The 26,026-nt window shown below is 34.3% G+C and overlaps 2 protein-coding genes across 2 annotated transcripts; both read right to left on the minus strand.

Moving 5' to 3' along the window:
• Nucleotides 1–3,271: 3,271 nt before the first annotated feature.
• LOC148176580 (uncharacterized) lies at nucleotides 3,272–5,691 on the minus strand. The gene has a single exon (XM_088033967.1). The coding sequence runs from the start codon at nucleotides 5,689–5,691 to the stop codon at nucleotides 4,729–4,731; it is 963 nt and encodes a 320-aa protein (XP_087890093.1). The 3' UTR covers nucleotides 3,272–4,728.
• Nucleotides 5,692–5,733: 42 nt separating this feature from the next.
• LOC148176581 (uncharacterized) lies at nucleotides 5,734–25,771 on the minus strand. The gene is made up of 7 exons (XM_088033945.1): nucleotides 25,609–25,771; nucleotides 17,322–17,495; nucleotides 15,923–15,988; nucleotides 15,221–15,259; nucleotides 11,112–15,044; nucleotides 10,352–10,432; nucleotides 5,734–10,116 (listed from the first exon to the last, which is right to left on the minus strand). Exons 1-7 carry the CDS (start codon nucleotides 25,615–25,617, stop codon nucleotides 5,734–5,736), a joined length of 8,685 nt encoding a protein of 2,894 aa, XP_087890071.1. The 5' UTR covers nucleotides 25,618–25,771.
• Nucleotides 25,772–26,026: the final 255 nt, after the last annotated feature.

The following is a 26,026-nucleotide window of genomic DNA, read 5'->3' on the forward strand; positions in this document are numbered from 1 at the left end:
CATGACGGTTTTGCCAAAATTGGCTAAAGAAATTTAAATATTCAGGCGGGAGCTAAAACACTTTTTCATTGGTTTGACGTCACATTTCAGCTACACGCTCCGCCTACTGATGAAATTCCGTATGCAGAACATTTGTTTAACAGCAGCGTTGCAATTTATGGTTGTTTTTGCAAAAGAATTTATACACAATGGAAACGGGATTTCAAAAAGCCGACACACAAAATTTTAGACACGTAGATGTGCGAATGATATGGGATTTTTTATCAAGAAATCCTAACTTTGCGGCGAAAGTGTCGCGGTAACTACATCTTTCTTTAACTTGATATGTCAGTTTACAATGAATGGTTGGATTTTTATTATCCAAGAGAAATACAATTATAATTATTATGTTGATGTTTCTTATTCAACCGGTATACTTTCAAACGTTTATTCACATTTTTCCTTTGTATCATTCTCGGTCGGCGGGCGCATTTATCGCATTTACCGCATTTAACGATAATGTCTACGAATACACAGTCAGATTTATTATTTCTTTCTCTCTCTTAACATCTTTGTAGAAAAAATATGGTTTTTACATTTTGATCTATTCTGATTTGCTTGAATTTTATTTATGTACGATATATTAACCATCTATTTTTTTCTATATTCGCAAATGATTCGTATGAAGAATACGCTCTCCGTATTTGCAAGAAAATTTATAATTCAATAATTTGGTAGAAATTAAATAGGTGGTTTTTTACTATATTGGATTTTTTAAAATCAGACCAAATTAATAACAATAACTGATCCAAAGCTTTTGTTGTTTTTTTAATTTTTAATTTCTATACAATCCACTATACAGTATGTCCCCGGATTGAGTTCACAAGAGAGAAAAAAAAAGTTATTTTACATTTTACAAAAAAATGACAACGGAATAACATTTTTGCTTAATTCAAAACAGATAAATCTGCAATTGAAATTTCAACATTATTAGTTTGTACTCTTAAAATCAATTTTTTTATATTTTTATTTATTGAATTTTCTAATCGTAAGTACTTAATAGTAGGCTGTGAATTCAAAATATCAAATAGTGCATTAAAGATTAAACGAAAATTTACTCAATAATGGGTAAGTATTTAAAACTCGGATAATAAATGCAGTTGCATCCGATAAAATTCGAAACAGTCGAATTACGAGTTAGAATTATTGAACTATGTGCTGAAAGAGGTGTGGGTTAATCAAATATTGGTTTAAATTAAGGAATAAACTTTATTCTTTTGGCATTTGTTGCATAATTAAAAATAAAAAAGTTCTTTGTTAGTTTTTGGTTTTTACGATTTTAGAAACACATTCTGATAAGTTTTAATTTAAGCAAAAACTATTTATTCCGTGATTTATGCGTAAAATTAAAAATAAAGTTTTTTTCCTTTTGCAAATTCGATCCAAGGACATACTAGATAGACTACTCTATAGAATAAAAGTCGCAACTAAATTGCTAAAATTCTTCGAATAGTTTTTTCGTTAGACCAAAGGATTTTTTTATTAAAACCCCCAACACTTCAAGTCTTTGAGAAAATGTACAATTGGCAGTTGTTTCGGATATATCAAAAGTCTTCAGTTTTACCAAAAAATTCATTGTTTTTAAGTTTGTATAAAGCACTTTAATAAATAAAGTCAGTTCAGTCAATCAAAAAATGTAATACCTGCATGTATCATGAGTAATAACATAATTAATTTCAATAAATTTAAAATATTACACTTTATAGAAACATCAGACATCGAACATCTCGCGGCCGAAAAGCATTTTTTTTCTTCTTATTGTCTTAAGGAATTGTTATAAATATTTTTTCGGGTGCATTAATACTAGCACTTTTACATCCTTGCACAAAACACCACTGTTTTGACCCCATTTTCAATTATAAAGACGGCAATCGAATTCTAGTAATACAAACGCACGGCTCTGCTAAGAGCGAAGCTGAGATGTGACGTCACAAAGCTAGCCTCGCTGATAGGTATGTTTTCCAATCTCGCTCGAATCGGACTTTTAAAAACGCTTAAAAAATTATAAACAATTTTTTTGCAATTTTTCTATTAGCAACATCATATTACACGACATGAAAACTATCGATTTTCATCAAAATTTTTCAAAAATGTGCATTCTCCCCATTGTCCAAAAAATTCTGATCCGTCTCTGTTTCGATAGTTTGAACTTTACTTTTCAAAATATTGAAGTTCAAAGTTTAGTTCTCATCGACTTCTAAAATTTAAGCTTCGAAATTTCAGTGTATAGTAAAAATTAATTTTTTAAAAACTCAAAATTTTCGTTCACTTTTTCATGTGACAGATTTTCACGGCATCTTGGACTTTTTCTTTGAAATTCGGTGTAGTTAGTAACCTTGTTCCGTTTATAAACTGAGTGAACTTTCAAAATAATCGGTCTAAAAAAATCGTATATTTTAGAAAATTTAAATTTTTAAAGAACGCAAAATTTCCGTTTACTGTGTGATCTCCAAGTCTTCATTTTTAAAACTTCTGATACACTACTAATCTTTATCCGACTGAAAAATAGGCCAAAACTTTAAAATTTTGATTTAAATCTTTAAAAAATAAATTATTTAAAAAAAAATATATAATTTTTAAAGAATACAAAATCTCAATCGAGAAGTTGTGGAATGCCAGCGTTTTCCGATTTTAATTTTCGAAATTTCCCACACTTAATAAGCTTGATCTGTCTACAAAGTGGGCAAAAATTTGAAGCCACAAACCCAAATTTGCGGATTTTAGAAAATTTCAATAAAAAAATCTGAGATCTGGGTTTAGTTCAACGCATTTTTGCAACAAAAAGTAATGCCAATGATCTTATCGAATTCTAAATGAATAACAACCGGGAGAGTTCCACCCTCTTCCCTATGGCTGGTTAGCGCCTCGGACTACTGGCAAAGACCTCTTTTCTAATTGCTTCTCGGTATCTTTCTTTTTTTTTTCGATTAGGTATTCCCATGAATACTGAAAATTATCCTCATCCAGAGACATAAAATTGTGCTCATCTAGGAAATGAAGCTAATCCAGAACGAATTAAACACTACTTTCATCACTGGTCAACACACATTCTGGCGTCGTTCATCTTAATGAGAACATTTTGTTGAATCTCAGTTAGGTTATCATTTTTATTTTTATTACAATTTTATTGTCTTATACATACATTTACAGTTAATAAAATAAAAATTAAACCAAAAATAATTTGAAGAAAATTATAATTTTTTGATAGACTAAACATTACAATAGGACTAATACTAGAAACTAGCAAACCTAACATCAAATGCCAGGAAATGGAATTTTCTCTATCTTTTACTAATCAAAGCAATGGTTTTGTTCAAAATTATTGGTTGCAGAATTGATACAACTTTTGTATTAATTACACTGAAAAACCTAGTTTTCCAGAATATTAAGATCAAAACATGTTTTCATTTGATAAGAAGAACCTACTACAAAATCCTTCAATAAGCTATCAGATATATACAGAGTTATTACCATAAAATCACAAACCCGCCGAGACCGAAATGAAACCCTAAATACTCCTACAATTTAAACGGCTGCCCGTATACTTTATTGTGATCAACGATGACAGTTATCTGATGTTTTTTGACAATACTTGTCGTTACATTTTTCAGGGAACACATTTGGATTCAATTTTGATAATTTTTTTAAAGATATTTTTGGTAAAAGTAGAACATATTACACATTTCTGAATCAAGAAAATTAATATCTTCCAAATTATGGAAAAAAAATGGGTTCCAATTTAAAATAAGAAAGTTGAGTATCGCCCAAAAGATACTAAGACATTTAGAAAAATTCTAAAATCATCAGTTTATAGTAAATTAAAAACCATTTAATTTGTTTTTTAACTTTTGAAATCGGTTCATAAATAAAAATTCTACAACGCCTGCCGTTTTAAAAAATCACCCTGTATATTAAAATAGTCAACAGTACTAGGGAGGTAGCTGCAACTGAAATCTCAAAGTATTTTTTGGCGTTTTGAACTGCGAAGGTAACTTTTTCAGTTGTATCCAAAGCGACGGTAATCTTTCAGTTACACTCACAATACATAAAAAATCCTATCAAATTTGCCCTGCAGCTACACAATTTTCACAAATTATGAACTTAAATTAAATGTGGTATTCAAAATAAATGAGATATAGAATGAAAGCAATCTTTACTATAACGAAGATTAGCCACCAAAGTATTATTTACACAAGCAATTTTGCTAATGAATATGATATTTCTTTAAAAAAAACATTTTTGACACTGGCGCCATCTATTACAAGATGACAAAAATTCTCATGAATTTGGAAAAGCGCAATTATTTTATTAATTCAATGTTTTTCGACCAAAAACCTGACACAAAACTCGCACTGTAACAACTTTACAGCACTCTAGCAAAATGCCATTTTCGCCCGCTTAGGCGGCAAATAATGCTATCAAACTGTAAAATCCTAGTTACAGTAACTCGAAAGTAAAAAGCTGTTTTTGTGCAGCGCTTTAACAGTAACCGATCACGTCTTATGTTAGAAATTTGTAAAATTAAAAAACTTTGTGAAACTAAAAGTCACATATGTCACACCTGTAATTTTGTGACATAGCCATAGAGTGTCAGAGCTCGCAAAAGATTCATTACCAAATTCTGCCTAGCATTGAGTTGTGAAGATCTGCTGCAATATCGTGTCACGAATGAATCAACAATCGTTACATTTATTTTTTCGCACCCAATTTAACTAACAACTCCACCACTTTCTCGTGTCCTTTCAGGGAAGCAATCATCATCGCCGTCCAACCGTCCTTGTTCACTGCATTGAAATCTCCACCCGATTTAATCAACAATCCCACCACTTTCTCGTGTCCGATCAGAGAAGCAAACATCATCGCCGTCGAACCGTTCTTGTTTACTGCATTGATATCTCCACCCGATTTAACCAACAACTCCACCACTTTCTCATGTCCGTTCTGAGAAGCAAGCATCATCGCCGTCTTACCGTCCTTGTCCACTGTATTGACATCTCCACCCGATTTAACCAACAACCCCACCACTTTCTCGTGTCCGCTGTGAGATGCAACCATCATCGCCGTCCAACCGTTCTTGTTCACTGCATTGACATCTCCACCCAATTTAACTAACAACTCCACCACTTTCTCGTGTCCCTTCAAGGAAGCAATCATCATCGCCGTCAAACCGTCCTTGTTCACTCCACTGAAATCTCCACTCGATTTAACCAACAACTCCACCACTTTCTCATGTCCGTTCTGAGAAGCAAGCATCATCGCCGTCTTACCGTCCTTGTCCACTGAATTGACATCTCCACCCGATTTAACCAACAACCCCACCACTTTCTCGTGTCCGCTATGAGATGCAATCATCATCGCCGTCCAACCGTCCTTGTTCACGGCATTGACATCTCCACCCGATTTAACCAACAACCCCACCACTTTCTCGTGTCCGCTGTGAGATGCAAACATCATCGCCGTCCAACCGTCCTTGTCCACTGCATTGACATCTCCACCCGATTTAACCAACAACTCCACCACTTTCTCGAGTCCGTTTTGAGAAGCAATTATCATCGCCGTCCAACCGTCCTTGTTCACTGCATTGACATCTCCACCCGATTTAACCAACAACCCCACCACTTTCTCGTGTCCTTTCTGAGGAGCAACCATCATCGCCGTCCAACCGTCCTTGTCCACTGCATTTACATCTCCACCCTATTTAACCAACAACTGCACCACTTTCGCGTGTCCCTTCAGGGAAGCAATCCACATCGCCGTCCAACCGTCCTTGTTTACTGCATTGACATCTCCACCCGATTTAACCAACAACTCCACCACTTTCTCGTGTCCGTTCTGAGAAGCATTCATCATCGCCGTCCAACCGTCCTTGTTCACTGCATTGACATCTCCACCCGATTTAAACAACAACTCCACCACTTTCGCGTGTGCGTTATGAGAAGCAACAATCATCGCCGTCGAACCGTTCTTGTTCACTGCATTGACATCTCCACCCGATTTTACCAACAACTTCACCACTTTCTCGTGTCCGTTCTGAGAAGCAACAATCATCGCCGTCGAACCGTTCTTGTTCACTGCATTGACATCTCCACCCAATTTAACTAACAACTCCACCACTTTCGCGTGTCCGTTCAGAGAAGCAACCATCATCGCCGACCAACCGTCCTTGTTCACTGCATTGACATCTCCACCCAATTTAAACAACAACTCCACCACTTTCTCGTGTGCGTTATGAGAAGCAACAATCATCGCCGTCGAACCGTTCTTGTTCACTGCATTGACATCTCCACCCAATTTAACTAACAACTCCACCACTTTCGCGTGTCCGTTCTGAGAAGCATTCATCATCGCCGTCCAACCGTCCTTGTTCACTGCATTGACATCTCCACCCGATTTAAACAACAACTCCACCACTTTCGCGTGTGCGTTATGAGAAGCAACAATCATCGCCGTCGAACCGTTCTTGTTCACTGCATTGACATCTCCACCCGATTTTACCAACAACTTCACCACTTTCTCGTGTCCGTTCTGAGAAGCAACAATCATCGCCGTCGAACCGTTCTTGTTCACTGCATTGACATCTCCACCCAATTTAACTAACAACTCCACCACTTTCGCGTGTCCGTTCAGAGAAGCAACCATCATCGCCGACCAACCGTCCTTGTTCACTGCATTGACATCTCCACCCAATTTAAACAACAACTCCACCACTTTCTCGTGTCCGTTCTGAGAAGCATTCATCATCGCCGTCCAACCGTCCTTGTTCACTGCATTGACATCTCCACCCGATTTAAACAACAACTCCACCACTTTCGCGTGTCCGTTCTGAGAAGCAACCATCATCGCCGTCCAACCGTTCTTGTTCACTGCATTGACATCTCCACCCAATTTAACTAACAACTCCAGCACTTTCGCGTGTCCGTTCCTGGAAGCCTTCATAATTGCCGTTTGCCCGTTTTCATTCGCTGCATTTGCATCCCATTTTGTATCTTTAAATAATTTAAGAAACTCCGGATCTCCCAAATGTACAACATAATAAAAGCATGTGTAAACCAAATTGAGGGATTGTGATTTGAAGTAACTACTAAAGGTTTCTAAATTTTTTTGCAATATTAAAAGGAGGGCTATCAAGGATCCACTATTTTCAGCAAAGGCAATTGCATTCATTTCGAAAATATTTTCACTTGTAGTGATACTTTCTTTGTCTGGTAAGAATTTAAATATTTTGAGATATTTTAAGTTATTTTTTTTAATATTTTTTTCTTTAGTAACATCATTTACTTCCCGCATTTCTAATATAGGATATCTTTCTCCCCAGGAACAAGTTAACTGTAGTAAATTTCTATTGGCCAAGTCTTTTGCTTTAAGTTGTTCTTCGTTAAGAATAAGTTCATCGAAATTTCTGTACAAAATCGCAAGGTGAGGAAATGATATTTTCGCCAGTAATTCATCAAACAGAAAGCGCACAGCTGTGTACTTGATGTTAAATAAAACTAACTTATTAAATGGAGTTTCATAATTTTTAAACAATAAACTTGCAGCCAAATAGTCTGTGTAGAAATTCTTTATAAACTGTATTTCTCCGCAGTTTTTCTTGAAGAAACTAATGAACCGAAAATTATCATAAAATTGCGAATTTTTGTATTTGTTAAGAAATATGAAATTGCGGCAAAAATCCAACTCAAAAATTGCCATTAGTGATGTTTTTTGGTAGGTATCCATGTTGTCAGATGAAAAGTTTTCATTTTCTTGTAACAATGCGTCGTACAAGTTAGTAAGAGTAAAAGAAGTTGCTTTAGCAAAGATACTCAAGTATTTCTGGCTATCTTTTATCACGAGCTCAGTAAACATAAATAATTGCTGAATGTATCCAAAAATATCGCAACCTTTTGTAAAGTCAAAATGTTTTTTAATTTGCGCAATTGCGGTACTTATAATTTCCGGTTCTAAAATACCTTCAATTCTCTTAAGAATGTATAAATTAATTTGATCCTCATTAACCTCATCAATTGATCTAGATAACACTGAAAATAAGTCTTCAAAATTCTGTGCCACATACGACCGACATGAAATATAATGTCTTGATTCTATTTCTGAAAATTTTAAAATAAATTCTGCCATAATGCGCAAATCGTTTTCAGAAATTTCGTCCAAACCGTCCCACACACATGTAATATTCCCGGTTCGAAGTAGGTAAAGTAAGAATTGTTTATCAAAAGGGTTTAAATCTGAATGTTTGTTTACAACAAAATTTACAAATTCGTCTATTGAGAGGGTCGTACTTTGACAAAGTGTCAAAATATCTGCTGTTGAAAGGTAAAGTGCGAAAGAGTCAGAAACATTTTTTAAATGTTTCAACAAAACAGTTTTTCCATTTCCTGGCTTGTCTGATATTATGTTTATCTTGTTCTCAGATCTAAGCAGTAAATTTTCATTAGTAAACAAACTATTACAACGATACGGTGCTAAATCTGAGAGGTCACCAACGCTCTTGAGCCACTCTAATTGCCCATCAACGAATCCAAGATGATGAAACTTCTGCTTAATGTCTTTGTATTTCTTACATATCTCATCAAATTCATTTTCGGTGCAACTGTTTTTAAGCACATAGATGTTAGATATTTCCACAGGTTCTTGCAATGTGTTGTTGTAGCGTTGATATAAATACGATTTGATTTGTTCTAAATTGTTGACGTTGCTAATGACAATAAGTGATTCTTTGTCCACTTTTCGGAGATATTTGAAGTCAATGATATTCTTGGAGACCTGTCTTGTAATGTAGGATTTCGGAACCTCTTCCATAGTCAGTTGTACCTTGTATGGTTGGTGCAACATTTGGATTAATTCGTTGGTGGTAACGATGTCTTCAAAAGATGGATCTTGTCGAAAAAGTTCTTTCAAATTCATTTCTTTGTTTGTTAACTGACATTTGAAGTTTGTGACGATTTTGTAATGTAACTCTTTAAGATTGCCCAAATCAGACAGTTTACGAAAAACTAAACAATTTTGTGGTAAAGAGTTAAGACAATCTTCAGCACATAAAATAAATCCTCCAACGCTAAACAGCTCAATGATTTTACTCAAATGTGCATTTTCGTCAACAATTAAGGGACATTTTCCAATCATCCACAGTAATTTTGTGCAAATCTTATCAGTCAAATCTCCGTCACCAAAAAACATTTGAAATTTTTTTCTTATAGAGATCAGATCGTTGTCATCTACTTCAAGCTTGGCGTTTGTATACATTTGTTTCACATTTTTAAGCCAATTTTTATCAAATATAGTCACATCAAATTTAGAAATGGCTTCTTGTAATAGCCTTCCATTTTCGTTTGCAAGACCGAAAGAAATTGTGTGAATATATGAATTTAACAAACAAAGCGTAATAATTTGTTGCGTCAATTTTTTGTCCAATTTTTCGTTTTCGTTTTCATGCTCAAGCCATTTTTTTATGGCTTTCACGTATTTGATCGCAACAAGATTATCACTTGAAGACAGACTTTTCATCGAAGTTAGAATCCTTTTTTCCACTTGATCAACGTATTCTTTATAAGTACAAAAGATAATCTTTTTGAAACGCTTTTTAAATTCTTCAGACAAAGAATTCTTGTTAACAATTTTGGCTCGAAAGTAATTTCCTTTAATTTTACACTTATACAATGTAGTTGGCGTATCACACTTGACAAACTCGACATCAATTTTCTTCTCATTAACAAAAAAGTTGGTTTTACTGTTTGTCATAATTTCAAGGGTCGTCATGACAACTAATTCGCGATCATCGGCAATGGCTTGGTTTTTAGGAAGATCAAAATATTTGCCTATTTGAAGTTTGTTTAATTCATCTTGGCTGTGTGTGTTGAAGTGGTGTTGTTCAGTTTCCCAAAGAATGGTAAATTTTTCATTAATTTCATTTGCCAAAACTGCATCCAAATTTACATTTTTCATTGTTGTTGATTTACTGTCTCCGAAAGAAATATCAAAATTTTTCACTGACAAGTCAAGCGCCAATTGTAATCCTGCATTAGCAATCGTGTAATTTAAATGATCTTTATTTATCGATTTTGAACGAATCTTCTTGCTCTAAAAAAATTAATCTTCATCAGACACATGTAGTTGTATATTGTAACAAATCGATTATATTTTAAATAATTTCAATAAATTATTGATGTTAATATTAAAATTAGTGAATGCTTTTGTAAAGTCGGTATTTGCAATCGGAAAGGTCCCCATTTGTACTGGTAATATAATTACCAGATTTTCGAATGATCCCGTAAATTACGACCGCAAAATTATTAAACAAACTTAACAAACTTACCTCTTTAAATGTTGCTTTGGTTTGCTCATTACCACATTGTTGGTTCGGTGGGGCAAAAGTCTGCCGTACCGAATGGTTAACCTGCAATTAACAAAATCTGTAATTTTGGAAAATGCACTTTGAAGATGAAGAAAAATAAATATTCCTTCAATTTATAAAACATTACAACTCAATTTATTAATAGTCAAACGTGAAAAGAACATCCTTATATTAATTTATTATACAGGGGGATGAAAAAAAGACGCCCATGTTGCAGCTAATTCTTTCCTGAGCCCAAGATTAAAAACCAAAACACAATTTCGCCGTCTAAGCGGCAACATCCCTAACCTCAAATTTTAGAAAGTCATACGGCAGTGTAAGTATTTTTTTTCAATGATTACTTGTTACCAAATTTTAGCTTATGGTTAAATCTATTCAGAAATACAAAAAATAATCTTCTCCAGTAAGTTTCGTCCGAGAAATTTCGCTGAGAGCAAGTAGTAACGAAATATTTTCACAACTGAGATTGCGGATGTTGCCGCTTAGACGACGATTTGTGCTTTTTTAACTAAGATAGAAGCGTTTTTTTGTAAACGATCAAACTCATTATAACTGTTTCATTGTTAGACATCATATTTTTTACATTTGAAGATATTCTGTATCAAAAAATGACAAAAGTGTTTTAAACCACCAACATTTAACTGTACTTCCACTCATGGGGGCCATTTTTTTATTCGGTATTTTCCATAAAAAAAAAACAAATAATGTTAAATTAACTTACATTTTCTTTGTTTGGGCCTTGGCTTTTCGAAGGAACTTTTTCCAATGCACTGACGACGTCGAAATCTTCATTTTCAACTGCAATTTCCAGCAATGTTCGACCATTTAGTTTCTCATTGGAGTCATCACCGCCATTTTGAATTCCAGCAGACTGAAGTTGGTTATTAAAGTAAGCCGAATAAACTGGACTCCAACCAAAGTTATTAAGCGCCTTAATGTTGGCCCCAGCTGATAATAAAAGTTCAGATACTTCATCGTGGCCGTGGTAGGCGGAGAAGTGAAGAGGTGTTGAATTGTCTTCATCGCAAGCGTTGATGTCGCTTCCTTCACTGATCAACAGTTTGACAATTTCTGGATTACCAAATCGAGCAGCCAAATGCAGCGGTGTCCATTTGTGTTTATCGACAGAGTTGATCCCGATTCCTAACTTCGTCAGACATTCAACCGCCGTAACGTGTTCATTGCGCACTGCTACATGTAATAAAGAGTCGCCATCGACATCAGTAACTTCCGGTTCGTATTGCAGTAACACATGAAGAAGATCCTCGTGGCCGTTCATTGCAGCTAAGTATGTTAGACTCGCACCATTTACATCTCTCAAATTGACGTCAGAACCAAAGTAAAGTAACAGTTCTGCCAACTGAAAGTTATTAGTTTGGCAAGCAAAGTAGAGCCAGCTCGTTTCTTGAATTTTTATTTCGTTTTTATAGCATCTGATTCTTTCAATTTTATCTTTCCACCCATATTTAACGCAATAGTACAAAACTGTGGAAAACAAATTTTCGCCTTCATTCTTAAAGTAATTCAGTTTCCATTTCCAGTCCAAAGTAACAACTGCGGAAAGACATTCAGATTTCAGAGCAAACAAAAGACAGTCTTTTTGGAATTCTGTATTATTTGTTTTACATCGTTTTAAAAGAATGGTAAGCATTTGTTGATATTTTTCTTCAATCTGTGGTTTAAAGGAAGAGTGATCGTTTACCACAAAAGATTCGTTTACTTGATTAACCTGCACTTTCGGAAGTCTTTGTCCCCAGGAACATGCTACTTGCAAAAGATGCCGATCTTTAGCATCTTTGACAGGAAGTTCATCTTGGTACTGTTGAAGAGCAGTAAAGTTTTGTGCTACAACTGCTACAAAAGCAGGAGAACTTTGGGCCAGTAACATATCAAGTAAAAACCGAACATTTGTAAATTCCGGTTTAAAAAGAAAATCAGGGATTTCTACTTCATTTTCTGCAAAATATGAAGCCACAAAATACTCCGGGAAAGAATAGTGTGCGAAATGTGGTCTGTTGTCTTCAGTGACGTTTGTTATGAAACCAAACTCGTCGCCATCTAACTTAATCTTTTCTATAAACTTGCTGCAATCAATGCCCAACTGATCACCATACTGGTCACCAAGTAATAGTTTTAATGCGGCTGTTCGATAGTTTGACATTCTGGTGTTGATGGTTTCTTTCATAATTTTATCCTGAAATGTATTTGAAGAAACAATTTCAGCTTTTTCTTCAAATACTTTACATTTTTCTTGTACGAAATAATCATACAATATCGCGATGTTGTTTAGCTCTTTCCATTGGTCTTTCTGGTCACCGTTCTGTTTGTTTAGAAAAAGTTCTGTTAACATGTACAAATATATCGGAATTCGAAATATGTCATCTTGATCTTTGTTGTACACATTTTTTTTAATTTGATCCATTACTCCAAATATGGCATCCTGGTTAGGTCCCAGCCGGTCCTTGATGTAGTGGCGTTGCTCTTCTTCGTTCAACTGAATGATGCTTGTAGATAAAACGCTGAAGTTATTTTCAAGTGATTTTTGAAGGTGATTGCGACAAGTGATCCATTGTGCTAATGCACATTCGGTAAGTCCATTAATTACTTCCGTCATGATTTTGAAATTCTCTTTGGAAAGTTCATCAAGACCGTCCCATAAGTACACTACTTTACCCCGTTCCATTATCAGTTTGAACAAGTATTTGTCAAAAATGTCACTAACTTCCACTTTTTTTGCCACGAAATTTTCCAAACTGTTTTTCCAATCAACTTCTTTGTAATAAGTTGAACAAAAAAGTGACATATCCTTGGGTGTCATAATTATTGCAAGACTCGTGGCCATGATGTGGTTCTTCAAGCTTTGCAAAAAAACGGATTTTCCCATCCCAGGATCGCCTGTTATGATGTTTATTTTGTTCGGAATTGCGTACAATAACTTTTCTTCCAGTATTCCACTCTTGCTACAATGAGTATCTATTTGAGAAACACTTCCTTTGGTTCCGACCCATTCTAACTGTTCCTCACTCATCCGGAAATGATGAAAATTTCTTATTGCGTGATGTTTTCTACATATTTCCTGGAATTCCTTCGCCGATAATTTTGCCTTGCAAATGTATAATGTTGGTTGGTGGTTTTTGTTAGTGATAAAATCTTTCCCAAAAAAATGTACGTTGAACCGACTGGTATCCAACTTAATTATTTTATTGTCTTGTACAGCGTCTATCAAAATTAATGTATTTTTATCAACAGTTTCAAGAATGCTGACATTAACGTAGTTTCTCAAAACTGATCTTGGAATGTAAGCAAGTGGAAGTTTTTCTTGTTTTTGTCTTAACTCGTACGGCTGATCCAGCATTTTTAGCAGAATGTCTGTCGTTATTACTTCTTCAAATTCTTTGTGAAACTCAACGAGTTCATTCAAACTTTCTTTTTTTCCAGATAATAGACATTTAAAACTGTCTTTCAGCTTGTTTGAATCATCTGAATAAGTGAGGTCCGACAGTTTTTGAAAGACTCTGAACGTTTCCGTTTGAACATTTTGAGCGTTGCCTATGAGTACAAAATTTTTGTGTGGGCACATTTTGACAATCATCTCTATGTAAGGATTTTCTTTCAATAGCAAAGGACACTTGTTTGTTAACCAGAGCAGTTTAGCACGCTCGACATCAGAAAATGTTCTTTTATTAGCAACATAATTACATTTAATATAATACGTTCGTATTATTTCTTTACTTGTTTGTTCGTCTTCGAATTTGTCAATGTTTCCCCAAAGTCTTTGAACGTCGTCAAGCGATTCTTGTCGGAAAATTGTTAGAGGAAACTCCGACATTACATTTCGCAACAACGTTCTGTTTTCGTTGTTGGGACCGGAAATTACGGGACAAATAAACTGCTCAAGTAAACAAAGCGTTATTACTTCTTCCATTAGTCGTTTGTTCAATTTCAGTTTTAATTTTTGCTCATTGTCCCATTTATCGATAAACTCAACAATGCTTTTCAAGGCGACGTCTAAGTCAGGCTGGTTTTTTGGAAATAACTTTTTAAGCTGTTCAAGAACTTCATTTTTGATTCCATCAACGTTGAATTGATTGGCGCAAAGAAGAAAGTGTTGAAAAAACGTGTCATAGTTGCGAGAAATTTCAGAACTAAATAGCAAATTTTCATCTTTAACGACGTGAAATTCATAGCAAATCATTTTGCTATTTTCCAGCAATTTTGCTTTTTCTGATTGAACAAGTCTAACTTTCAAAATTTCTCCATCAACGTTGAGCTCGACAGGGTAATTATTAGGATTGTTAAAAGTGCGATTTGTCATGAGAATAAATTTGTAATTCGATGCATAGTGTTGAAGTTCTTGGAAAGATTGATAATATTTCTTAATGCTAAAATCTCCTTCGTCTGCAGTTAGAGCCTTTAAAGTGAGGATATTCTTGGCGTTTGTATGTTTAAGTTGAAGCGCGAAACCTTGCTCGTTTTCTCCGCCTTTGTCTAAACTAACTACAACATCGTCAAAGGTTCCAAATTCAGGATCATTACAAGCAACGTAAAAATCGCGAATTGAAGGATCTTCAATCATCTTCAAAATAAGATGAATCATCATATACTTTTCATATTCAAATCCAGCATTAGTCGTGCCAGTTCGTTTCGTAAATTTCTGAAATAGAATATCAAATTTGTGTTATTTGTTAAACACAATTTTATTTGATATGTAAGTTTAACGTCTTATCCTATATCCTTTATATGCTTCAGCTATAAGTTAGTATAGAAAGAGTTCGGAATAGTGCAGAATTTGAGCAGTAAAGTACTTATTACAATAAAAAGTTTTCTTACCGTTTTGTCTTGATTAGGCAGTTTGTCATTGGTGCGATCCTATAACAAAAATTAGCATATTGAACAGAGTCCGACTATTAAGGTCACTTCCAAAAAGTTTTGGAAAACTAACAAGTCCATAAAAATGTCTTTCTCAAAAGTACCTTTGGAATTCAAGTCATTTAATTATTTTGATGCGTGAATCGGTATTAAATTTTATTGAAAACGTCACTTATGTCGGTTGCATGATAAACGTGTTTTTGAGGACTAAATTAAACGTAATTTTGGCAGTTGATAGCCGCCTTTGACGGAGAATTATTTATAGACTTTCTGTATTAAGTAAAATTAATTTAACAGTTTTGAGCATCACATTGAATTTAATCAATAAATAACTAAAATGTTTTTTTAATTCTGGACCTCCTCTGAATACACACAATAGTCAACAAAAAAAATATTGTAAGAGCAGAAGTGGAATAGCGTCCAGATTCCGAAAGAAATTATAGAGTTTTATGATTCTGCATATTGTTAAGCAAAAAAAAAAAACAAAAATGTTCAAAAAAAACTTATTAACAAAAATCTCTGAGTCTTGTCCTGATGGAGCAGCAATTTTTCATTAGAAATAACTTTCCACTGTTCCAATATAAATTTCATCCAAAATTTGTTATAACTATTGTAGTAATTGAATTTAACTACGTACTTTATAAAAATAAACGAACTACTTACCTTCTGCTTTTTCCCTTTTTTGTCTCTTTTGCCACCAGGATTGCTGACTTGAGCTGGATTTTGATCCTATAATGATTTGTTTTTTAGTTTAACTTCATACGTAAATGAGGTAAGATAACGAAGGTATACATTTTGCTGCAGATTTTCATATGAAATGTGAAAAACTCATATTGTGAAATTATTATTATTGATCAAAAAAAGAAATACTACAAATTTCTATGTATACAATGTTTCAGGATCCACGCTTTGCCGAGAACCGGTCACATTAGAAAGAACCATGATGGAGTTAAAGACGAAAAACTAACAATAACGGCAAACGACAAAAAAATGGACCAATGACAAGGCGATCTGTACAATCAGCAGCAAAAGAAATGAGGTCATGAGCGGGAAATTGCATTTCAGAAACTACGACAGATAGAGAGATGTGGTTTTTGTCATCAGTCTTTTAGCATTTTGTTTCCGGATAATTTGTTCTTGGAATTTTTAAAAATCAAAAATATGATTATTCCAAAGAAAAAAAATCACGACTAAAGTTATGTACCTAATTTTCGAATTTTCGCAGATTTTTAAAGCAAACATCGATATTTGAGCAATTACGCAGAATTTCATTTCATATCGGGGCTCAAAATCCACATTTGACAATTTATCTGTTAATGAAAATTTGCTCTTTATCGACCTAGACTGCAAACAAGTTGAACAACAAACAACGAATCATTTTTGTTGTTCCTAATACTTCTGCTAATTGTCAACTTTCAACAAAGTCATTTTTACATCCGGTAATCTCTACATTTTGATACAACGTGAAAATTAGGTTTGGGATTTAAAATAGCTCGCTCGGCTGTAGTATGCAGTATGTAAGTTTTAAATAAGTGTGGAAATGACCTGCTTGGAGTATTTGTCTTTAGGGGTTTTTATGAAAGTTTGTGGTTGGAGATAATTTCTGTACTGATTTTCAGCTGTCAACTATAAGATCAAAAATGGCTGTTTATTTACTGTTTCACATCTGAGGTCATAGCAAAGTTTATTGAATCCAACCGTAAATCGTCACAAAAACCCATAAAGTCAAAAACTACGAGCTAGATAAATTCTATTTGTTTTTCATATTTATTGTCGTCTAAATTCAAATTCAAATGATTAAACGACTTTTCAAGGGATCTCTCGCCGTTGACAGCCTGGTTAGTTATTACCAGCAGATCGTCGCGGGGCTGTTGGTTTTCCAAGATTTATATAAACTGTTGAAAATGAAGAATCCATTTTAGAAGCATTTTATGAAAATGCCTATGCAATTTATCCGAACAGAGGGCGCGTTAGTTAATCATCGGACGATTTTCCGCGTGATCATTTCCACTTCCCACCAAGACAGTGTGAATAAGAAAGGTATAGATAAAACTGGTGTTACCTTGTTTAGATTGTTCGACTGCTGTTCCTTTTTTAGCAACATAATTTGTTCTTCTAGTTTCCGATTTTGTTCTTGAAGTTTCCGATATTTTTCTTCCCATTCTGATTTTCTTTCTGAGTTATCCTCTTCAGACAAATTCGACGGATGTGAACTCTGAAGAGCCTCATTACCTTTCTGTAATTACCAACATAAATCAACGTCAACTACACTTTCAAATTGATTATAAAAATACAAGTATAAGCAAATTTAATTTGAATGCTTAAGTTATATTGTTATCAGTACCACTTATCATGTAATTTAACGGCAATACAATTGAGCGGCACTCGGAAGAAAGACATTTTCGTCGACTTTTGCGCTGTCTGTTCTGACCAGAAAGCGGTTTGGACTACTTTCAAGTCGACCAGTTCAAGTTTGCACAGAAAGTAACGACGTCAAGTGCAAGATTCAGTATAGTTCAGTTTACCCTTATTTACTCATAAACTTTTTCAGTGGCGCGCTAATTATTATTATTTTAAATTGCAAAACTCAAATTTAAGTGAAAATCATAACAACTTTTCATTATACAGAGTTTTAGAACTTATGACTCATAAGGCCCGGGTTGGTGCCGATGCTCAAACAAAAATTGATCAAGTTTAAAAGTATCCGAGGATAAAATTCCTGAAAGCTTTTTCTAAAGATGAAATAAAAAATTATTCCAATTTTCTAGACAACGAGAGTGTATCTAATGTTCATCTGACCAATGAATGATAGTATTGTGTTTAGTATAATTGTGTTCAGCTTCGGAATTAACTACCGTTTTTTTGTTTTAACTCGATTATTTTTTGAGCTAAATATTTTTTTTCGAAATTTTGGTTCAGAATTGTTGTCTTTCGGTCACGAGTTCTGGGTCACCTGTAAACTTCAGTTGATAAAAAGTTGATTTCAAGAAACCGTCAAACTTACACACATCCAGATACAGGTGGTTTTGAAATACACTAGCAAACTGAACACGGTAATTGGTGAAGACAAGTAGAATGAATTGGCAAAAAATGTTGTAGGTAATAGTTATTTGGTTACCAAGGCCAAAAAGTGTATCTTTTTGTAGTGGCCGAAGCGATAGCCGAGGCAAGAAAGAAGGCGAGGGCAAAATGGCACTTTTTAGCCGTAATACACACAAGATTTTTTAGGCGATATCATTAAATTTACAAGCCAATTAATTTTTATTTATGAATTATTGATTTAATCATTTATAACAACTGAATAATTGCAAATATTTATGAATCATTCAGAAAAGTTCATATTTTCTTTATTTACATTTGCAGTTTCGGCATGGTTAGCTTCTCAATTTGTATGAATTGGGTTTGATGTGCTTTTTGATGTTGTTGCAGCAACACTGCTAGACATGTTAATTTTCAATAATTCAACACGTCTTTGTTGCACTTTACAACAGTTTGTCGATTTGATTTTACCTAAATAATTATAAAATTGGGGGTAATGTCGGTATCTTGATGTAGTATGCAAAACTATGGATAGATGGCGCCACCATAGATCGGTCAAAAATGTTTGCGACCAGAAAAAACTTACTTTTAGGCCGCTTTTGAGACCTAAAAATTCCATTTTCAGTTTAAGTCTATTTGTTTTCAAGATTAAATTGATCGAATTATTAGTCAAAATTTCCAGCTCGCCAGTGAATTAAAGAATATAATCTTAATTGCTTAGCAACAATCCAAGGTTTGTTGTTTTAGGTGGATATTTTCATCAGTGGTGTTCCAAGTAAGTGGTAAAAGGTGTTTTTTTTTAACGTTAAAAAAATTAAAAAATAGTAAATTCGATTTTTGTAGTGTATTTCAAAAACACTATGTACATATGTATAATTATACAGGGTGATTTTAAAAAACAATACCAAACAAAAACCGTTAATTGGTGACGACAAGTTAAATCAACTGACAAAAAAATGCTTTATGTGAGAGTTTTTCGTTTTCGAGACAAAATTATTTCAATATTTGTTCAAAATTTCCAGTTCGCCACAGGATTTAAGGTAATTTAAGGTAGAATAAAATCTTGATTATTGAGCAACAATAAAAGTTTTGTTAGTTTTAGGTGGACATTTAATCAGTAGTTTTTCAAGAAAGTGGTAAGATGTGTGTTTTTGTATTGGTAGAAAAAAAATAGTCAATTCAATTCCTTAAGGCTGAAAAGTTTTCTGAAACGCCTCGTAGTATTTTATTGCCAGATTAATCATAAGCTTGAAAATTAAAAAAAAAATACTAAAAACAACTTTTGTTTTATTACCACATCTTTAGATTAGTGATAAGAATCCAATACATACAATACATTTACGTGTATCGCCCACTTCATCTGATAAGAATAAGTCTGTTGAATTTTGATTTCCCCCTATTGTTGCCTCAATGTTATAGGCCGTCGGTACATAAACCTCATTTATTACCTATAAAAGGTTCCAATTTTAGTGGCGGAAGGTGTATATGAGAGCTGAGTGTATCTTGCAGGTTAGAGGTTTTTATCAAAGTTGGTACTAATTTGGCGTAGGGGGCATCAAAATAAGTTTGTTTACATGTTAATTGACGCTTTTGGTTAAATCAGGAATTTATTGAAAATACAAAGCGATTTAAGTTTCATTAGATGAAAAATGGATAATAACAGATTTCTACTACGTGATGTGGATGTTTTTTGACTAGTAAACATGTGTAATACGACCACAATTAAATATTCTGGGTAGTCAATAAATCTCTTAACCATAAACAGATGTTTTATTTACGATGGGTAAGAGGGAGAGGGAAAGAACCCTGGCGAGTCGCCCGAAGGAATAAGGGGCAGTGGGAGGTGCCCTGCGGCGTGAAGCGGACGGGACGACGTCCTGGTCGTGCTCCGAAAAGACAGACCCGGGTGGAGGTGAGAAGTGATTGGGCCTAATCAGTGTTGTGCGCGAGTGCGGGGCCTGGATGGCAGATTTCCAGGCGGCCTGGATGGCTGACTTCCAGGAAGTGTTCTGGATGGCAGATTTCCAGAATGCGCTGAGTGAGAGGGGCATGTAGTGTCTGGATGGTAGATTTCCAGACGGCCTGGATGGCTGATTTCCAGGAAGTGCTCTGGATGGTAGATTTCCAGAGGGCGCAGGGCTACATGTCGCACCTGGATGGTAGATTTCCAGGTGCTCTGGATCGTAGATTTCCAAATGGTGACTTGGATGGGGATAATTTCCAAGTTGCGTTCTGGATGGGGATAATTTCCAGAACGCGGGTGGGTACGGTGATGGTAGATTTCACCGTACTCGAAGAGAGAAAAAGATGCCAAGATGCTGCCAGGGCGTGGGTGCAGACCAGCCGTTCGTAACTCTCCAGGGTCGGAGTAAGGACATGGGTGTCCTGCCGTTGCAGAAAATGGGGTCAGTGCCAGTAATCCGAGCCGCTATCCAGCAATGGGGCAGGGGGCGAAACTCCCCCGGTAAGTTATTTCATTAATAAATGATTAAGGCCGATAAGGCAGGTGGCAATATGTTTTGTTGCGAGAATTCCGTGACTTCCCAGTTGAGCTAAGCCCGGACCTGACTAAATAAGGGTGTTCCGGAAGGGGTGAGTCAAGTAGCATTGTGTTGGTAGTTAGGAGTACCCTTTCAAAAATTGAGTACGACCCTCCGTTAGGGGTTGATTCTGATAATTAGCGTCCTTAATTAAATTTTCATTACACATGTTCCCAAACAAATCGTCTATTTTTCCGAATTTATCATTTGGGCGAACATTTGCATTCTTTTAATCAAATCTCAGTTTAGATTCGAAGCAAGTGAAACTATTGAGGTTCAATGAGCATGAAAAGATGAAGTTATCAACGTTTTGATTCTCGAAGGTTATATTTTCTTTTTTTTTCTGAACATGTTAAGCCATACACTGGACATTACTTGCACCCACTGCACCATCTCATGTTAATTACAGTTAAAAACTAGCACGGTAGGTTATGTTCTTTTACAAATCTTGTTTTTCAGCCTCTACCCATAACGAACAAAAACATTGTCGATTTTTGTCTAAATTTTGAGAAAATGATATAATTTCTTAACGTTGCTATTGTTTCTGTCATTTCGATTACTTGTAAATAAAAGTCAACTGTCAACGAAACAATGTATGCGATCTAATAAATCAAAAAATATCACTAGGAGGTACAACCCAAGTGAACAATTTGAACACATGTTGGACTTTGAACCTCACGTTCAAAATAAACAGTGTATAAATATGCAGTAAATACACGTTGAAACTAATTGTAAAAAATACGAGTTTTAGAAGCCATTCTAACTTTAATGCTTGAGTTATCTTATCGCTTATCATTTTATTTATAGGCCCTGTAAGCAATTCATTATTTGTTAAGAAGTTTGTTTACTCGGGATAAAACGCTAATTTCACAATACCAATGCTCTACAAGTGCATAAAAATAGTCCAAACTTTAGTTACATAAGTGTGGAAAAGTTTGCCCAAGTGGACCCTTTGCAACAAGTTAAAGTGATTATTTTTATTAGAAAACTTCATGCTAGATACTCTAGGCTAGGCAGCATTTAGCTCCGTTGCTTTTAAAAATGTTTAGAATGCGTGTGTTGGACAGAAGTCGAAAAGATACTTGACACCTTAAACTCAAATTAAACTCGTACTACCCTGAAAGGGTGGGGCCCAATATTCGCACATTTACACGTCAATACTAAAATCGTGTCAATTTTTTATCATATATGTACTTCAATTACAAGCGATTGATAAAAAAACCGTCTTACCTATAGTTCAGCCAAGTTAGTCTGAGCCACCATAAAATCATAAAAATTAGACGGCAACCGCAACCGGACAGTTTGCGGTATTTTGTCATTTATGACGAGATATCTGGCCTGTTTAGGGATGCTGTTCTTATCGCAGGGTGCAAATTTGAGCAAATAAACCCTCATTATGTGCACTTGAGAATCTTTTGAAGCTGTCCCGTTGCAGTAGCCCGCAAATTTTTATGCTTTTATGGTAGCTCAGACTAACTTGGCTGAACTATACTTTACAGATACGTATGATTAAGTGAATATTATCTGGTAAACAAGATTTCATTATTGACTTTTTGCTAGTTTAAAAGAAACTAACAGTTTTACGAAACGAAACCCCTCGCAGTATTTATGATGCTTTTCTGTTCAGCTATCGAGATTGGCCATATGCTCGTGTTCTTGAAAATTAACAGTAAATTGTGAAACATCTTTAATTTGTTACCAGATCTTTAGACTGATAAGTGATAAGAGGCCAATGTATGCTCGTGTATTACGACTTTATCTGATAACAAACCTGTTAAATTTTGATTTCACCATTTTTAAAAATGTTGCCTCAAGGTTGTCGCCGTACACTTTGAAATACATTTAAAAAATACGAGTAGCGAGCTATTATAATTTAATACTTAAGTTATCCCATTACAATTTATCATAATAAATATAGTTGATTTTCTGTTAAAAAAATGTATTTTTCACAATACATACCAATGCTTTTAAAAGCACATAAAAATAAGGTAAGTTCTCACCAAATTTCATAAAAAAAAAAATTTTTTGTAAAAGATAAAAATAAAAAACCAAAAACGTGGTTTTTTGAGTTTTTCATGTGAATTTTAAGGTTATGAGAAAAAACTGTAAATACAAAAGTTGTAGATCTTTTTATTACCTACAACTTTGCCATTTAACTTTTTTCCATAAGACTTGTAGTTTTGCCGGAAATCGAGATAAACCGATTTTAACCCTTAAAGACCCACCCTCTCCCACTTCCCGATCTCGAATAGACCGTAATTTATTTTTCCTTTCATTTTTGTAATATTCTCAACATTTTCCAATAGGTTTCATTCTACTACGATTTTTTTGCACTTTTTACCTTTTTTGCAGGCTTCGACACTGGTCTAATTTGTTCATAACGTAGTTCGCTTTAAACAAGTCATGGTAGCCATAGGCTGGAACCCGTGTAGTAATGAACTCATCGCGGACTCTGACTGGCTGAAAGTCATTTAGTTATGACTACTATAACCCAATGTTTCATCAATTTATTCTAGTACTCAATGAAAACAACTGTAAGATTTTATTTTGACAACTAAAAATTTACAAGTCATTAAAGTTTCTGTATTTTGAAGAAAATAACAGTGTTTTAACATGAATGACAGTAGTGATAGTAGTTCTGACGAATTTAATGATTACTCTGCTAGACATTGCAAAACCGTAATCTTAAATCTCTTGCCGAAAAAATCCAAGGTTTGTGTCTACTTTTTTGAAGTCGTAGATAAAAAAAAAATAACAAAAACGATAAATTGAACTATACTGCTGAAAATATTGAACGTGTAGAGAACTCAATTTATTTAATGCCAGTGTCTCCATCAGACGTAATGGAAATTATTTCTAAACTTAAAAATAGTAATGCATCTGGGGAAGATGGCATTTCCAAAAATCTTTTAAAAAAAATTGCATCTGCAATTGCTGAACCACTAAGCCACACTATAAATCTATCTTTGGAACAGGGACATTTTCCATTTATTTTAAAGAGAGCGATAGTTAAACCTCTTTTTAAAAAAGGCGACCACACATCAGTAGAAAATTATAGACCGATTAGTCATCTACCTAGCATCTCCAAAGTGTTTGAAATTATTGTAAACAATAACGTCATATCCTTTTTAGTAAAAAATAAAATTTTGAATAATTCTCAGCATGGTTTCATAAGAGGTAAGGGCTTGGACACTGCTATTGCTGATTACTTAAATAATATAATCGCGTACATCGATAAAAAAAACATTGGGGCTTTTCATTGACTTTTCAAAAGCTTTTGATTGTGTAGACCATTCAATTCTATTAAGTAAGCCTGATCGATATGGAATCAGAGGAAAATCTCATGAATGGTTTAAATCATATCTTAGTGACAGGACTCAAAAAGTACTACTCAACGGGTCATTATCGGAGTCAAAAACTGTAACTATTGGAGTACCACAAGGATCGCTTCTTGGCCCAACATTATTTATTATATTTGTGAATGATTTGGCACTATACCTAAAACCAAAATGTGACTTTGTCCAAATGTCATACGCTGATGATACTAATTTTATCGTAACAGGAGATGATGCGGCCGAAAAAGCAGCGAAAATCTACAACAGTTTACTGGACTGGGTCACTATGAATCGGCTGTGCATCAATAAAGATAAAACATCAATAATTCCTTTTTTTAATAAAACATTAAATCAAAATGACAATCACATTCATCTTAATGACAAACCTGTTAAATTATCTCAGGCGGTAAAGTTGCTCGGACTCACAATTGATAGTCAAATGAAATGGTCAAGCTATCTTCACAGTCTTTGTAAAAAGCTATCTACAATTTGCTATGGGCTCCGCAATGTAGTACAGCAATGTAACTTAGAGACAGTAAAAGCTTTTTATTTTGGGTGTTTTCAGAGTATTTTGCAGTACGGAATTGTACACTGGGGCCACTCTTCTGAAGCCGAGAGAGTTTTTATTGTCCAGAAATGGGCTATACGAATTCTAGCTGGTTTAAACGGTAGACAATCATGAAGACAAGCATTTAAAGATTTACAAATTATAACATTACCAAATTTATACATATATCATGTTTTATGCTATGCTTTCAAAAACATCGAGCTATTAAAAATTGGTAGAAATACATATGGTTACAATACACGTCACAAAGAGTTATTACTACCAAAGCAACATAGCACTGCCTATTTTTAAAAAGGTCTACATTATAATGCTTGTAAATTTTTTAATATCCTTCCTCAAACAATAAGAGACTCGTCTAACTTACGTCGATTCAAAATAAATGTCAAATCATTTTTGTTAGACAAGAATTCTTACTCCATAGAAGAATTTCTAAAGGTATAATCTATACACTAACTCCTGTATTGTGATGTGTCTAATTTTATCTTTACATTTTATTCAATTTTATCATTATATTTTATTTGATTTTATCTTTACATTTTGTTCCATTTTATATTTACATTGTATTCGTGTATATGTAATATTTGTTAAGTGTTCGTAAAATTGGTATTGACGTGCCAGGTTATTTACATTGTGTATGTATTTAATGGCAAATAAATTCTATTCTATTCTATTCTAAAGCATAGTGTTACACTCGCATGTCATGGCTCTTATTCACAACCTCGTAAATAAGAGGTCTCATAACATACTCGTATAATAATATACTATAACCAAAGCTTAAGTTACATAATTATGATAAAACTTGCGCAAGTCGGCTCATTGAGACAAACTTGAGTTATTAGAATAATTAGTTAACAGTGCTTAACTCACCTCAGACATTTTGGAAAAACCTTAAACTCAAATCACTCTAGAACTACCCTAAAAGGGTAGCTATTTTGCGCACATTCACACGTCAATACTAAAATCAAGTCAACGTTTCAAGACCAGTTAAAAGGGATTGATAAAAAATTGATTCGTGTCGTACCTACTTGAAGATAAGTATATCGTCGTCAAAATGGCTACAACTGTTATCTTAATTAGGAAGATATTTCGTTGCCAGTTTTTATCGGACTAAATTTACGCAAGTTTACTTTATTTCTTGTATTTCTAAACAGATCAATCTTTTAAAGTTGACCATTTACATCGCAGCTTTGAGCAATTAAAGGAAAAATTTTTGCAGGAAACGTAGCAACAGCATAGTATTTGGCGATTTATGGGCTGTTATTGGCCAACTTAAAGTGCTTCTAAC

This window comes from Gnatocerus cornutus, chromosome 4, assembly GCF_029298725.1.
Source record: "Gnatocerus cornutus isolate USDA-ARS CGAHR chromosome 4, icGnaCorn1.1, whole genome shotgun sequence".
Classification (NCBI taxonomy): domain Eukaryota; kingdom Metazoa; phylum Arthropoda; class Insecta; order Coleoptera; family Tenebrionidae; genus Gnatocerus; species Gnatocerus cornutus.